The following is a 13,085-nucleotide window of genomic DNA, read 5'->3' as shown; positions in this document are numbered from 1 at the left end:
AATTACAATCTGAATGTAGCTTAGCTCCTCTTTCAGTTTCTTAGCGTAGGGATTGATCCGGTAAGATGCTCTCTTTCTAAGACCTTGAAAATATTATGTAGCCCTTAAAATATAACAATCCTTTTTCTTTTTAACTAACGACAGTGGAAAAATAAAAATAAAAAATTTGCCCAGTCTGATACAAGTTCGAAGATTATCATTCATCGGCTTAATATAAAATCTATACCAATAAGAAAACACAGATGGATAATGATAAATTATATTACCAAAAATCTTGGGAGCATAAATTACAAAAAACCTTGGACCCCAGAAGATGGAAAAAAAAAAAAAAAAAGGAAAAAAGGAAAAAATGAAAAGAGAGAGAGAGAGAGAGAGAGAGAGAGAGAGAAATGACGTGGGCATGCACAAGCTCGTTAGTATACAGGTTGGTGATGCAAATCTTTTGCCACCATTTTGATTTTTTTTTTCTTTTTTTTTTTTTTTATAATTTTTTTCTGTCTGTTTTTGGCTACAATCATGGCTCATGGCTGTTTACACGGCTGTGAAGCTCCAGCATTTCTTGATGATTAGGGTCAACAGAGAGAGCAGCTCGACAATCTCGCAAAGCACCTAACACATCTCCAATGTGCTCATGAAATGCGGCACGCAAGTGGAGAAGATGGAGATCGGCTTTGAATGCAATAGCCCTTGATAGTTCTCCAATTGCTTCTTTTTCCTTGCGGCTGTCCATTAACACTGTTCAAAAACAACCAAAATTCAACTTTAATACCAGCTTAAACGAGTTAAAATGTACGGATCTAACCAGGAAGAGTTGTAATAATTTTACAAAAAGAATACAGTTAAAAAGGAAAAATAAACATCATGATGCTTATGGGAATTACTGCTCTCTAATCTGAAATCTATAATGATTAGAAGTTCTTTCTTCCCTATAAGATCTTGCCACTAACACAACAGTGAAACATAGCTGGTTCTGCCCTTTCACACAAAAAACTCAGGAAAAAGCTCACAATGCTAAGACGAGGAGCAACAAAAGGTGGGTCATAAAGGTCACATCCAGATACACATCCTAAATATGAGTTTAGTAAAAGATGGACACTCTAGCAGCAAAGATCGCCATCAATTATGGTTGGTATAGTGATTAAGTCACTATTGCTACTTAACACAGTAGGCACCTACAACTAGACCTGGCAATTTGGATCATGACACGGCGACACGACTCGAAAACAACACGGAATAAATGGGTTTGGATTTATTATAAATAGGTTCGGGTCATAATCGGGTCAACCCGTTTAACACGATTATTAATCGTGTCATTTTCGGGTTGACCTGTTTAACTCGAAATTGACCCGTTACGACCCATTTATTAATCGTATCATTTTCGGATTGACCTGTTTAACACGATTATATACCTATTACAACCCATTTAAATTTAATTTTAAATTAATATTTTATCACTAATATAATATTTAATAACTAAAAAATATTATAAATTAAAAATTTTATAAAAATAATTTTCTATTATTAATTTTTTAAAAACAAAAAATACATCTTTAATAAAACAAAAACATAAAAATAAAAAAAAATAAAAAAAATTTTGGGTTAATAGGTTAATTTTCGGGTTAACGGGTTAATAGGTTAGTTTTCGGGTTAATAGGTCAATTTCAGGTTAACGGGTTAATAGGTCAACACGACCCGTTAAAATAATCGTGTTAAACGGGTCGTGTCGTGTTGACCTGTTTATAAACAGGTCGGGTTAGTGTTTTAGGTACCTGACACGATTAATAAATGGGTCGTGTTCGGGTTAGGCATTTTTGACCCGATTATTAAACGGGTTGACACGAACACGACCCACCAACCCGAATTGCCAGGTATACCTACAACAACATTGTTCGTCATTAATAAAATGTTTTGGAATCTTTTAATTCCCCAAACATCAAGCAGCATTATATTCAGAGAGAAGGAGTTAGAAGAAGAAAACAAAGTCTAACCTGCTGCTCTATATCTGTAGGGATAAACACGAAGTGGATCTAATCGAGTGACCATTTCCAGATCTGCCTTTGTGAGTTCACGGTCACAATATTCAGACCTTTTCTCGTAGGCAGAAGCATTATTCCTGGCCTTCTCTATTAGTTTCGTCATTTCATCATATGCTGCAGTCTTATCGTTTCTCAGAAAATGAACCCGTGCGAGGCCCTGGTGGGCTCGGGTATGCCGGATTTTAAGAGCATTTATGTAGCAATCAGCTGCCAGGTCTAGCCTCTGGCAGTCAACATAAACACTTCCAAGATTGTTCAGTGCCTGGCCAATTATGGGATTTAAAAAGGTCAGAATCTACCAAAGCAAAACTGCTTACTTCTTTCCAGACATAACTTTACTTTTAATCCTTTGTTACCAGTGCATCAGCAACCAAAAAATTCCAAAACCCAAACTCGGGTTCTGCCATGCATTTATTTAGTTCTGTCCTCTAATGTTCTCCAACAAGAACAACTCATTATGTTAGTCTACCAAGATTAACATTAACTACAAGTACTAAATGGATTGAAAAAAACATATGGGTTGGAAATGATATTAAATTCTAATATATTGTGCATAGAACACTTTGTTGCATGCCAGTTTCATAAATTCTGGAGGTTTTTGTTAGGTACTTGGAGAGGATGGCAGAGAACCATACCTGACCTTTCCGCAGCCTGTCTGAGGGGCACTTCAGGGCATCTTCAAGAAGAGAAACAACAGTTGAAGAACAAGATGGGTCTTGGCTAGAGTCAGCAAGTGCATATGCTTTGAGAAAGAAAGCCTCAAAGGATCTCTTGATCTTAATAGAATCCTCAGCTTTTTGGAGCCCCTCCTCACAATGACCTGTATCGTATAAGATCCAACCCTCATAGACCAGCCGTTCATGTTCACTAGATGCATGTTGGCGAGCTAATTGCAAACTCCTCATGGCTGCTTCTGGACAGTTTAACCTGATAAACTAAATACATGAGATTTCTACTAACCTTGAAATAGAAGAACTGTAACACCACAAGAAGTATTAGATATATGGAAGATAAATATGGTGCCAAAGGCAGGACAAAAGAAATAATAAATAGGTCTAGTCAGGAAAACTATAGTTCTACATATGTTGCCGATATTGATTATTATCCTGTTTTAAAGTGGGGTCTACTGCAATCCACTAATGTTTCAAATCACTCATCTGGCAGGGGCATAGATTTGGCCTACTCAAAAATATTTCTAGCTTACACATCAATATATTGCTAGTCACCAAATTACAAACCAAGATACTGGATGCACATTAAGGTATTTCTAATATATAGAGAACTAGTCGATAATACCCACTACAACTTTTAAACTCAATGACACACCTGAGGAGAAGCAATGACTGTCTAAAGTATAGAACACCTTTTGCTGCATCCGATTCAAGCATTTGATAAATAACAGAGAGAGAACCAATGTCATCCACAGAAGACCATCGATCATATAATTGCAGCCAACAATCTGCAGTTGTCCAATTCTCAACATGCTCACGAACTAGAGTACGAAATTGGGATGCTGCTACCCGTCCCTCAAACATCCTATAGTCTGGGGAGAGAGTAAGGATAGCTTGAACATCACAAATGGCTGATTGATAATCCTCAAGAGCAAGATAAAAACAAAACCGAAGTTCCAAGCATTCTAATGCAAGTTTAAACCCAAGAACCCGGTTAATTTCTGCAAGCGCAGCTTGAACATTCTCTTTCAGCATTAAGGAAGCTGCACGATACATGTAAGGGTAAGTAAGAGTTGGATCTAACTCAGTCGCTTTCTCAAGGTCTTCCCACCTCTGATCGCCTTCATGGTATAATGACCTCTCTTGATACATCCATCCAAGTGGGGAGATAGTGGAAATTACAGAGCTGAGCTTCTCATATGACCAAAGCTTATGACCTTTAATGTAGCCCAGTCTAGCTAAACCTACAACAGAGTAAATATGGCCTGCATTTAAAGATGCTTCAAAAAGTCGTTCTGCTTCTTCATATTCTCTTCTCAAGAGCCTTACACATCCCAATTGATGAAAAGCCAATTGTCTCTGCTGGTCATTTTCAGCAAATTCTACTAACTGTTCCAGGAAACAAGCTGTTGTATCAGATTGAGGATCAAGGTTCATGGCAACTTCACTTAATAAACAATAGAGTGAATATGAAGCCGGCCCAACCATGATCAATCTTTGCTGTCTGTCAGCATGCCTGAATATTTCCACCACTCGATTGTCATTTAAACAATCAGGAAGGTCATTTAAAAAAGCTTGTAAACATGATGCAGCAAGGACACGACAGTTCTCTTCAAGAGCATATTCCATGAGTTCCACGGCATCATCTCTAGAAGAAACTAAAGACGCGAGTTTCCTATCACAAGCATCTCTGAGCCTTTCACAACAAAACTTGTTTGCGAAAACTAATATTTCCAGCAAAAGATTTGGAGAGACTTCACTCAAACTACCAGTCTTGCTGAACTCATCGATTGCCCTCATACCTGATGCAGAGATATTGTTTTCAGACAAATCTATGTCCTCACAAAGTGATTCAGAGAAACACCCATTAAGCATGGCATGGAATGGAGCTGCAAGGCTTGATATTTTCTGCCTATCACATACTATTTTATCATCTCCAATTCTAAAAATAACATTTTTTAAGATTTGGTTCCCATTCATCGAAACAGTCTCATAGGAACTGACACTCAATTGAAGTGGAAGCTGACCCGAAATGTCTACTGGCCCAAACTCTTGCGCACATTTGCCACAATTGGCAAGCAAGTCAGCTATAAGCTCTTCTCCTTGCTTCTCATACTTCAACCATGCTCCAAAAACGAGCTTCTCATGTACGGTGCTAGCCTTCTGCCAAGCAGAACGTAGGCTTCTCCGCATCAGTTTTCCTTCTCCAAGGCCCCTAAAGACCTGGAATTGTAACAAATAGAGCTTTGACCGGTCTTGTGGAGGACACGACTCAAGTTCTTCATGGATTTGAGCTAAAACTTCTACATAATCAACAGGTTTAAAGAATGGTAGTATTGGTGGCTCAGGGACCTTGATGAGAGATTCTCTACAATAATTTGACCATCCCCACCCAAAAACAAAAAGGCAATTTTCAGTATAAATTTGAATTGGAAATAAACACGCACACACACACACACATATATATATATATATATATATTGAAATTACAAAAGCACAGACGAACAACTTACATGGATGAGGAAGAAGAAGAAGAGGAGTGAGATGCAATTTTAGAAAGCTTTCCTCTTTCAACCTGTAGCCAAGACTGTGGATTGAGAGCACTAAGCTGTGTTTCTTTACAGGACTCGGAGGGAAAGAAAGTCCTCATGGGGCATAAGAGATGAAACAACTCCCAGATCTCCACAGCAGCCTGATGGGTTTTTCTCTCAAAAATTCAAAACACAAACAAAAAATTGGGAAAAAGGAAAAGTAAAATCAAATACCCAAAAAACAAAATAGTCCCCTCTGATACCAAATCACTGCTATAAGATGACAGATTTCCAGTCAGGAACACAATTTCCCCCGAAAGAGGTTTGAAAATTACAAACCAATATATGAATACTCACATCACCTATATGGGCTTCTTTCAATAAGTTCATACACACCTAAATTTACAATAAAAGTAATTTTATAAAAAAAGAAAAAAAAAATTTTTTTTTTAAACTGTCATACATGTATATTCATTTCAGTTCAAAGAAATGAACAACTAGAACCCGTAATCATGCTTTTTAGCTTTACAACAAAATATCAATAGTATCTTCAATAAATAAAGCACTAAAACCAGAAAAGACCAAACACCCACCAACGGTTACGTAAGATCTCTACCAGAAACTTGACCAAACCCACATTATAGCCCACCCAATCTCCTCATAAAATGCCAAAATACCATAACCAAACAAGAGAGATAGAGAGGAAAAAGGGAGAGACCCACTTCACTTCTGGCTTAAATCTGCAAGACCCAAATCACAGATTACAAGCTGACAGCAGAGAGCTTCAGAGGCATAAGGATCAAAATGGAGGAATCCAAATAAAAATTCTCACTTTAACTTTGTTTTCGTTTTCTTTCTTTTGTTTGGTAAAAGGGAAAGGTTTTTTTTATTTATTTTTTATTTATTTTTCTTTTAGTCTTTTTTCTCTCACTTTCCTTCCGTTGGAGACCAGAAAGATAACATCCTCTGTTTATTGGGACTTTAAAATAAAAACGCACTGAAAAGAAAAAGAAAAAAAAAAATTACTAAAAAATGGCATAAAAATAAAAGGAAGTGGTCGACATTTTTGAAATCTAAGCAGGGAAAGACATCGTAGGACCATATGGAAAAGCCTAACGACGTCGTTTCAAACGGACTTGATTGGTTTCAAACAATAATTGTCATTCCAAACTGGGGTCCTTTGAACTTTATAAGCGGATTAAATTATGGTAAGTGGAAATTAAAGAATGGAAATGGGAGGTTCTTGTGTGTATCGCACTCACACCAGATGCACAGTATTTTACAATATCAAATACGGCCCACTATGAGGATGAAAGAGTGGTGCCCATATATATATGGTTCTTTTTCATTTTTTATTTTTTATTTTTACCTTCTTCTACTTCATCTTTATCTTTATGCGGGGCATTGAATAATTGGAAGCCTTAAAATAGGTATGTAAAGTTCAGGTATATTACGAAGGTGTTGCTGATCTGATCAGATCCGTTAAATTTGAGGACCCCACTTCTAAAAGTGAGCCATATGTAAAACTCTGGAATATATGAATATCTGGTCATAATTGTATGAGTAAACAGTATTTAAAAAAGAGAAATTAAAAATAAAAAAATAAAAATCTCAGCCTTTGAAATACTATCAACAGCACATGCACTTCTTTCATACAATCAAAACCAGCCAAGTGGCGATGTTTTGGCCTTTAAACTGTAGGGAAATTATAAGTTGAAATGACAAAAATATGAACATTCGTTGGCGCAAGTTTTAAGAAGCCAGCAGCCAAACTGCCAAACTCCTTCACTTTGTTGACTTTTGTGGGACAGTGAAGTCTTAATGAATTATAAAGGGGTAGGAGTAGGACCTCAAACTATAAAAGAAGCCTACCCTTTGCCTATTCCACCTTCCCTGCTCTCCCCACCATCAATTTCTATTTCAATTTCCTTTTTTTAAACATTGTATACATGGGTATGCAATTAAAAGCTTTAAAAATTTAACTAATTTTGACATAAATATTTACCTTATTATAGTGTAGAGTGTCTGTCAACTAAATACGTGGAGATTGTGCACATTGATGGTACAATTTTACGACCCTTGATGGAAAACAATTTTCTTTTTTTTCTTTCTAAAAGATGCCATATGATAAAACTCTAAAAAAAAAAAAAAAAGAAGAAGAAAAAAAAAAGGGGAAATGTCAAAGCAAAAAAGCCCATATTTTACTACACAAGATTAAGTTGGCCCAGTGAATGTGGAACTTAAGAAGGCCCAATATATCCCTCTGAGCATCCAAAAGATGAAGAGCTTGCAACAAAAACTAAGAGGTTCAGATTGTGTGAGCTTAATACGTGACATATATGATTTTTTTTATAAAATGATTTTATATCATCGGTTGTATTGACAAACCATATTGGGATTAAAAAACAGACATAAAATAAGGATGATAAAAAAAATAATAAAAACAAGCAAAAGAGGCTCACTCAAACCAGAAGAGACAAAATAGGATTAGAAAGAAAAGGATTTTGATTAGGGGCGTGAATGAAATGGGTCCTTGGGGTGGGACATGATTGAGAAATTATTCTTCCGAGTCACTAAAATAATTGGGAAAGCATACAAATCCTAGAGAGAGAGAGAGAGTGCATTGGTGGTGGATTTGGATTCGTTTGCCAACATAGTCATCATGGAGAACAAGATCAGGACGCCAAGATCTACTTCATAACATTTTTATCATTAAAACAATTTTTTTTTTTTTTTTGGCAATTTTATCATTGATACCTATTTGACCAAATTCTCACCATTCACTTCTCAAAATATCACTCCCTTCTCTTTTTTCTCTGCGACACAACAACCAGTTTTATATTATTATAATTTTTTATTGCTATCTTTAATTGAATTGCCTTTTATGGAAAGATGTCTTAAGTATATTAACAAAAGGGATTATAGCATTAGATGACAGACCATATAAATGCATCTTATTACTTATTTTAAAATTTTAAAGGAAAGCATTAAAATATTGCTATTCTTATTTATATTCTAACTATGAATATAAATAACTAACTTATATATTTATTTTAAAAAATACTTATATATCTTGTGATATATTATAATACACCATGCGTAATTTTTTTTTAAAAAAAAGATACACGCTAAGATTCACGATTTAACAAGATTTTATGCTTTCAACAAGAAATTAACTTGATTCATCCAACAGATAGCAATTTTTTAAGAAAAATAAACACTAGATCTACTATACTTTTAATATGAATGGGCTTCATTCATCGGGCCTCAGGCAAAAGGCCTTAAAGGCCTGGCCCTTTTAGCTGGTCCCCAGCCTCATCAAGGAAAGTACTTTTCCATGAAAAACAGTGCCTTAGAACACAAACATGGGGGCCGTGCAATTTTTATCCACTAATGCCCACCAACATGCTATCATTGATCTCCATTTTAACATTCTTGATTATCTGCAAAATCAACAACCGTAGAGCATCCAATGTCATTTAAAATTTCAGCAGAGCGGTTACTATTAGGACAGATTGTGATTGGCGGAAACCAGTCCCATGGTTGGTACAGGGTCTAATGGGAAAAAATCCATAGTAAGTTTTCTAATGATTACGTGGCAAAATACGATATCAGCCACCAAACATCAAACATTGAATGGCCAAAACAAAGCATCGGTTAGTTCAATTTAAGAAGAAAAGTGCATGAATGAGTACAGGAATAATCACCTTTGTCGTTAAGTTCTATAGAGAGGCTGGCATTTTTTATCATGTTTTCAACAGAGCAGCTCCTGCTAGGTGTCTGAGGTGGTCTTGGATGGGAAGGAGAATATGCCTCACACAGGTTCAATTGCTGGTTTAAGAACTGATCTCCTACTCGATGGTTTAAGTAGATGTCCAAGCCTGCAGAAGGAGGGACTGCTGCCTTTCTCTTGTGCTTAAACCTTCACCTAACAGGAGTGTGAGGAACAAAGAAGGAGGAGCAACTTGACAAAGATATATTTGACTGTCACTAAGTGTGCATTTTTAACCATTTTAAGATACCTGTCTTTTCGCTTCTCAAGATATCTTTGCACCGATGCTTGTCTACTTGTCAGTCCGGCTAAACATGAAATTAAAAGAAAAAAAAAAAAAATAAACAAGAAGACAGAATCAAGTAGTGAGACTTTTCTAAGGGCATAACAATCTCAAGACCTTTTAGAGTTTCATAGATCGAATGTTTAATGCCTTTATTCGTGTCAGGGGACATGCATTAATTATTTACCAAAGCATTAAATAGCATTTCTCTAACGTCTCAGCTACCGTAGATAAAAGAATTGTCTTATCTACTCTAAGATCAATGCCATTATATATAGATATATATATATAAAATATATCGGTAACAGAAAATAAAAGGACCTAGCCCGGTAGGAAAATATTGATGGCATGATACAAATTTCTTTGGTGTTACAAGCACAATAAACAACCGCAGAATTCTTGGGGAAATAGTTCTAAAGTTAATGAACCTAGTTATTTGTGTGACCTTACACTAATCAACGCCAAAATAAACAATTTTTCTCAATCATACTGAAAAAACCATTACAGGAAAGCACAGTCAGTTTTACCACCAACAATTGACAAACATCAAATTTTGGTTTTAAGCTCTTGCACTTCTGACTAAGTTATTCACTGGGCATTATGTAAGGAGTCCACTGGTGTATCTACGAGAAACTCAAGTATAGGTGAAACTTTTTTTGATAAAAAAATATAGGTAAAATATAAACCAGTGCTCTAACAAAATATCTTACCAGTAAAATATCTTAGTTTTTCATGACTTTGGTAAACCAACACAACAATCACTAATTCCAAAAATCTAAACTCATACACCTCCATATTTTGAAATTTGAGGGAAGAGGACAAATGCAGCTGAGTTCAACGGAATTGGGAAAAACATCATGTAATCAATATCAAACCACATTGATGTGTATGCGACTGGAAAAGTAGACAAAGGAACAAGAGATTAAGAATATAGTTGTATATTCGATGTTGAATCAAATGTTCAGTAAGAAGATCATCAAGTAGTATTCCTATAATGGCAGCTAAAGAACATGGCCAAAAGACAGGTCATATACCTCATTTTGTATCGACCATTTAAATAAAGAAAAAAGATTAACCAATGGTTATATATGCAAGTGAGATGATTTCAAGTTTTGGCTACAAGCTAAAGTTATATCTCAAAGACTAAGCATTTACCAAAATTATCTTCATGAGATTTGCTGCTCTCTTCTCTAAGGAACTGATCTCTTTCTGCAACTTTTACTGTATAGTAAAACAAGAACACTTGTTACCGAAGAATTCACGTATCAGTTATGCTATAAAGTTAATTTAACCACAGCTTCTACATCACCAGCAATTTAACGGTTTTAACACCGTCTATTGGGCACCCAAGGTCCATACCATGGAAAAAGCTAACTAGGAATTGCTTAAGTAGCTCAACCTTTCCACCATGAAGGCATACAACAGTCCACAGTGCCTCCTAGAAGAATGGCATCTAACTTCTAAGAGAACTGACTTAAATCTTTGGGATTGGTTTCAACACCATAAGTGTACAAATCTCTATGCATAGATAAAAAAGATGCACGTCCTTTAATCACCATCAAATTCTACCTGTTTGCAGTCTTGGGAAGATGGCAGCAGGAGAATTTGGCCCTGCATTGGCAGCTGCAGCATGTAAATGGCATGGAAGGGGACTAAAGGGCCATAACGTAGTGACTACATCTGACGAAGCTTCATGAGGCAAAAAGAATGGGCTTGCAGCAAATTGCACTATCGTTTGTGCCTGAAACGAGAATATTCGATAATTAGTAGAAGGGTCAGTGAACCATGATGCTCATTTACATTATAGTAAATATTATGGTTTATTACCTTATCATCTGGCACGTCATCATAGACATTAACTTTCCCACGGTAGAAAATTGTCATTTGTCCTACTGGCTCATTGGTTGCATCGGCGTTTCTGGGACAAATTGATGAACTACTATAAATGGAATTTAAAAATAAACAATGCATGATAATGCTGAAATTTTCCAGTCTACCCGGATTTCCAAATTATAGTAGCAAGTAGCAACCTTGTCGAGTAGAAGAAGGTTATTCCTCTTTGTTGATCAAAATGGCCAAATACAGTTGCACAAATTATTATCATTATCTTTTATTTATCTGTTTATTTAAAAATAATTAAATAAATAAGAAAGAGTGAATCAGAGTATACGTGACAACAAATCACTCCATTTACAAGTGGGTGCGCAAATAGGCTTTGTTTCGTGATAAGCAGCTTCAACAGTGACCAGCACCTACTTTTTTTGTTTCTATTTTGCTTTTTGAAAACAGTGAAAAGCAAAACTCCAGTGACACACGCAAAAAAAAAAATAAAAAATAAAAAAATAAAAATAAAAATAGAGTTTACGCGAGGAAAAAAAAACAAAAATCTTAAAATATCTTCCACAAGATAACGAATTAAACACCTCCATCTTATATACTTTACACAGTGTTTAATTAAAATCAGATTTACCCAAAATATTATATATATATATATATATATATACATATAAAGTGATAACAAGAGACAAGGGACTAATAATAATTGCAAATGATAAACAAGTGTTTGTGGAGGATTACAGAGGAGAAACGGAGTCGTTTTCAGCGGCAATAAGTTGGGCCGAAGTATCATCAGGAACATCGGGCTTGGAAGGATTGTTGGCCGGATCGTCAGCCGAAACAGTTAGACGAAAGTCTGGGCCCTACAGAAAATTTTGTTTGATTTTTAATAAAATAAAATAGAGCGCGAAATTTATCAAAAATATATATATAAAATATTAAAATATCAAAGAGAGAGAAGAAAAAAAAAAAGTATTCATGGGGCATATTTTATTTCAGTAATCTAGTAATGCTACCCGTACCAAAAAAATTCAGTAAAATTATAATCCAAATGCTATGATATTTGATATGATATTATTGAATGTAAATTAATAATGCTTTATTGTTATGGGAGATAAAAATCAACCAGATGATAATTAATTAATGGAACAAAAATTTTTATTTATAAATTTGGGGCGTGTAGAATTAATCTTTCTATTTAATAATAAGCAGGCAATAATTAAAATGGGATGTTAATAGAGAGGGGGATAAGAGTCTAAACGATAAGACAAGGCTGAGAGAGAACCGCACGCGAGTTGGGCTTTGAGGGCCGAGAATGTAGAGTGTGTTGGGTGTCTCGGTGTCGTCGGACTCCGACGTCGTTTCGAGGAGAGCTTTAAGCGAGATAACCTGCTGGATCGCCTGCGATTTGTTCCACGATGGCCTTCTCATGCCTGTACGGTCACCAAATCATTAAGCAAACTAACTCACGCGCCGCCATTCCTCGTACATACATACAAATTGATATTCAGGTGTTCATACATTATTAATATTATAATTATAATATTTAAATGTTAAAAAAAAAAAAAGACAGAGAGAGAAAGAAAGAGAGTGAGTGAGAAAGGGAAGACCTTTTTCTTTGAGAAAACGGCGGCAATCTTCACGGGTAAGCTGAGAAATGTCATCTTCGGTGAGTAGGTGGAGGGGTTTGTAAAGTGGTGACCGGGAAACCGTTTCTTCCGGTTGCATAGTGTGGGGATTTTGGCCGTGGAAGTACCAGGGGAGCTCCGGTTACTGTAAGTTGCAGATGAGTGAAGTCTAAGTCTTCGCCGCCGATTTCTGCAGTGGTATTTTGGGAAGTTTGTTTCTACTTTGTTGGGGATTCAGTAGCTGGAGTGAGAAAAAAAAGAGAGAGAGAGAGAGCGCCTGGGTTTGAGGAGGTTCTGCCGCGGCGTCCCAATTCGGACTCCTTTTAAT

The 13,085-nt window shown here is 35.9% G+C and overlaps 2 protein-coding genes across 7 annotated transcripts; both read right to left on the bottom strand.

Annotated features, from left to right (window-relative positions):
• Positions 1 to 451: 451 nt before the first annotated feature.
• Positions 452 to 6,366, bottom strand: LOC107425915 (ETO1-like protein 1). Of its 5 annotated transcripts, none has more exons than XM_060820314.1 (7): positions 5,832 to 6,366; positions 5,221 to 5,399; positions 3,363 to 5,075; positions 2,672 to 2,963; positions 1,989 to 2,298; positions 1,770 to 1,874; positions 452 to 735 (listed from the first exon to the last, which is right to left on the bottom strand). In XM_060820314.1, exons 2-7 carry the CDS (start codon positions 5,355 to 5,357, stop codon positions 515 to 517), a joined length of 2,778 nt encoding a protein of 925 aa, XP_060676297.1. In that variant the 5' UTR covers positions 5,358 to 5,399; positions 5,832 to 6,366; the 3' UTR covers positions 452 to 514. The 5 variants fall into 5 exon arrangements, 4 of the variants coding, with proteins under 4 accessions (XP_060676297.1, XP_060676298.1, XP_015891459.2 ...); XM_060820315.1 differs by having other exon boundaries at positions 5,961 to 6,366; XM_016035973.4 differs by lacking the exon at positions 1,770 to 1,874 and having other exon boundaries at positions 5,221 to 6,350.
• A 1,953-nt stretch (positions 6,367 to 8,319) lies between these two features.
• On the bottom strand, positions 8,320 to 13,085 carry LOC107425883 (protein TIFY 4B). Of its 2 annotated transcripts, XM_016035930.4 has the most exons (9): positions 12,740 to 13,083; positions 12,420 to 12,562; positions 11,871 to 11,992; positions 11,121 to 11,211; positions 10,863 to 11,034; positions 10,449 to 10,514; positions 9,261 to 9,318; positions 8,946 to 9,160; positions 8,320 to 8,681 (listed from the first exon to the last, which is right to left on the bottom strand). In XM_016035930.4, exons 1-9 carry the CDS (start codon positions 12,855 to 12,857, stop codon positions 8,665 to 8,667), a joined length of 1,002 nt encoding a protein of 333 aa, XP_015891416.3. In that variant the 5' UTR covers positions 12,858 to 13,083; the 3' UTR covers positions 8,320 to 8,664. The 2 variants fall into 2 exon arrangements, with proteins under 2 accessions (XP_015891416.3, XP_015891417.3); XM_016035931.4 differs by lacking the exon at positions 8,320 to 8,681 and having other exon boundaries at positions 9,028 to 9,166; positions 12,740 to 13,085.

The sequence above is a fragment of the Ziziphus jujuba genome, chromosome 9, assembly GCF_031755915.1.
Source record: "Ziziphus jujuba cultivar Dongzao chromosome 9, ASM3175591v1".
In the NCBI taxonomy this organism is placed as follows: Eukaryota; Viridiplantae; Streptophyta; class Magnoliopsida; order Rosales; family Rhamnaceae; genus Ziziphus; species Ziziphus jujuba.
The sequence above is the reverse complement of the archived record's forward strand: the minus strand, read 5'-3'. Positions and strand labels throughout refer to the sequence as shown.

What these genes read in the sequence shown, in the direction of transcription:
- LOC107425915 (XM_060820314.1), bottom strand. Translation starts at nt 5,357, where the DNA reads ATGAGGACTTTCTTTCCCTCCGAGTCCTGTAAAGAAACACAGCTTAGT. An exon ending in TCTTCTTCTTCCTCATCCAT is followed by an intron (nt 5,076 to 5,220) that starts GTAAGTTGTTCG and finishes AAATTATTGTAG; the next exon opens with AGAATCTCTCATCAAGGTCC. An exon ending in CTACAGATATAGAGCAGCAG is followed by an intron (nt 1,875 to 1,988) that starts GTTAGACTTTGT and finishes ATGTTGTTGTAG; the next exon opens with GTATACCTGGCAATTCGGGT.
- LOC107425883 (XM_016035930.4), bottom strand. Translation starts at nt 12,857, where the DNA reads ATGCAACCGGAAGAAACGGTTTCCCGGTCACCACTTTACAAACCCCTC. An exon ending in AACGACTCCGTTTCTCCTCT is followed by an intron (nt 11,212 to 11,870) that starts GTAATCCTCCAC and finishes AATTTGTCCCAG; the next exon opens with AAACGCCGATGCAACCAATG. An exon ending in ATCTCATGAAGATAATTTTG is followed by an intron (nt 9,319 to 10,448) that starts GTAAATGCTTAG and finishes TTTCATGTTTAG; the next exon opens with CCGGACTGACAAGTAGACAA.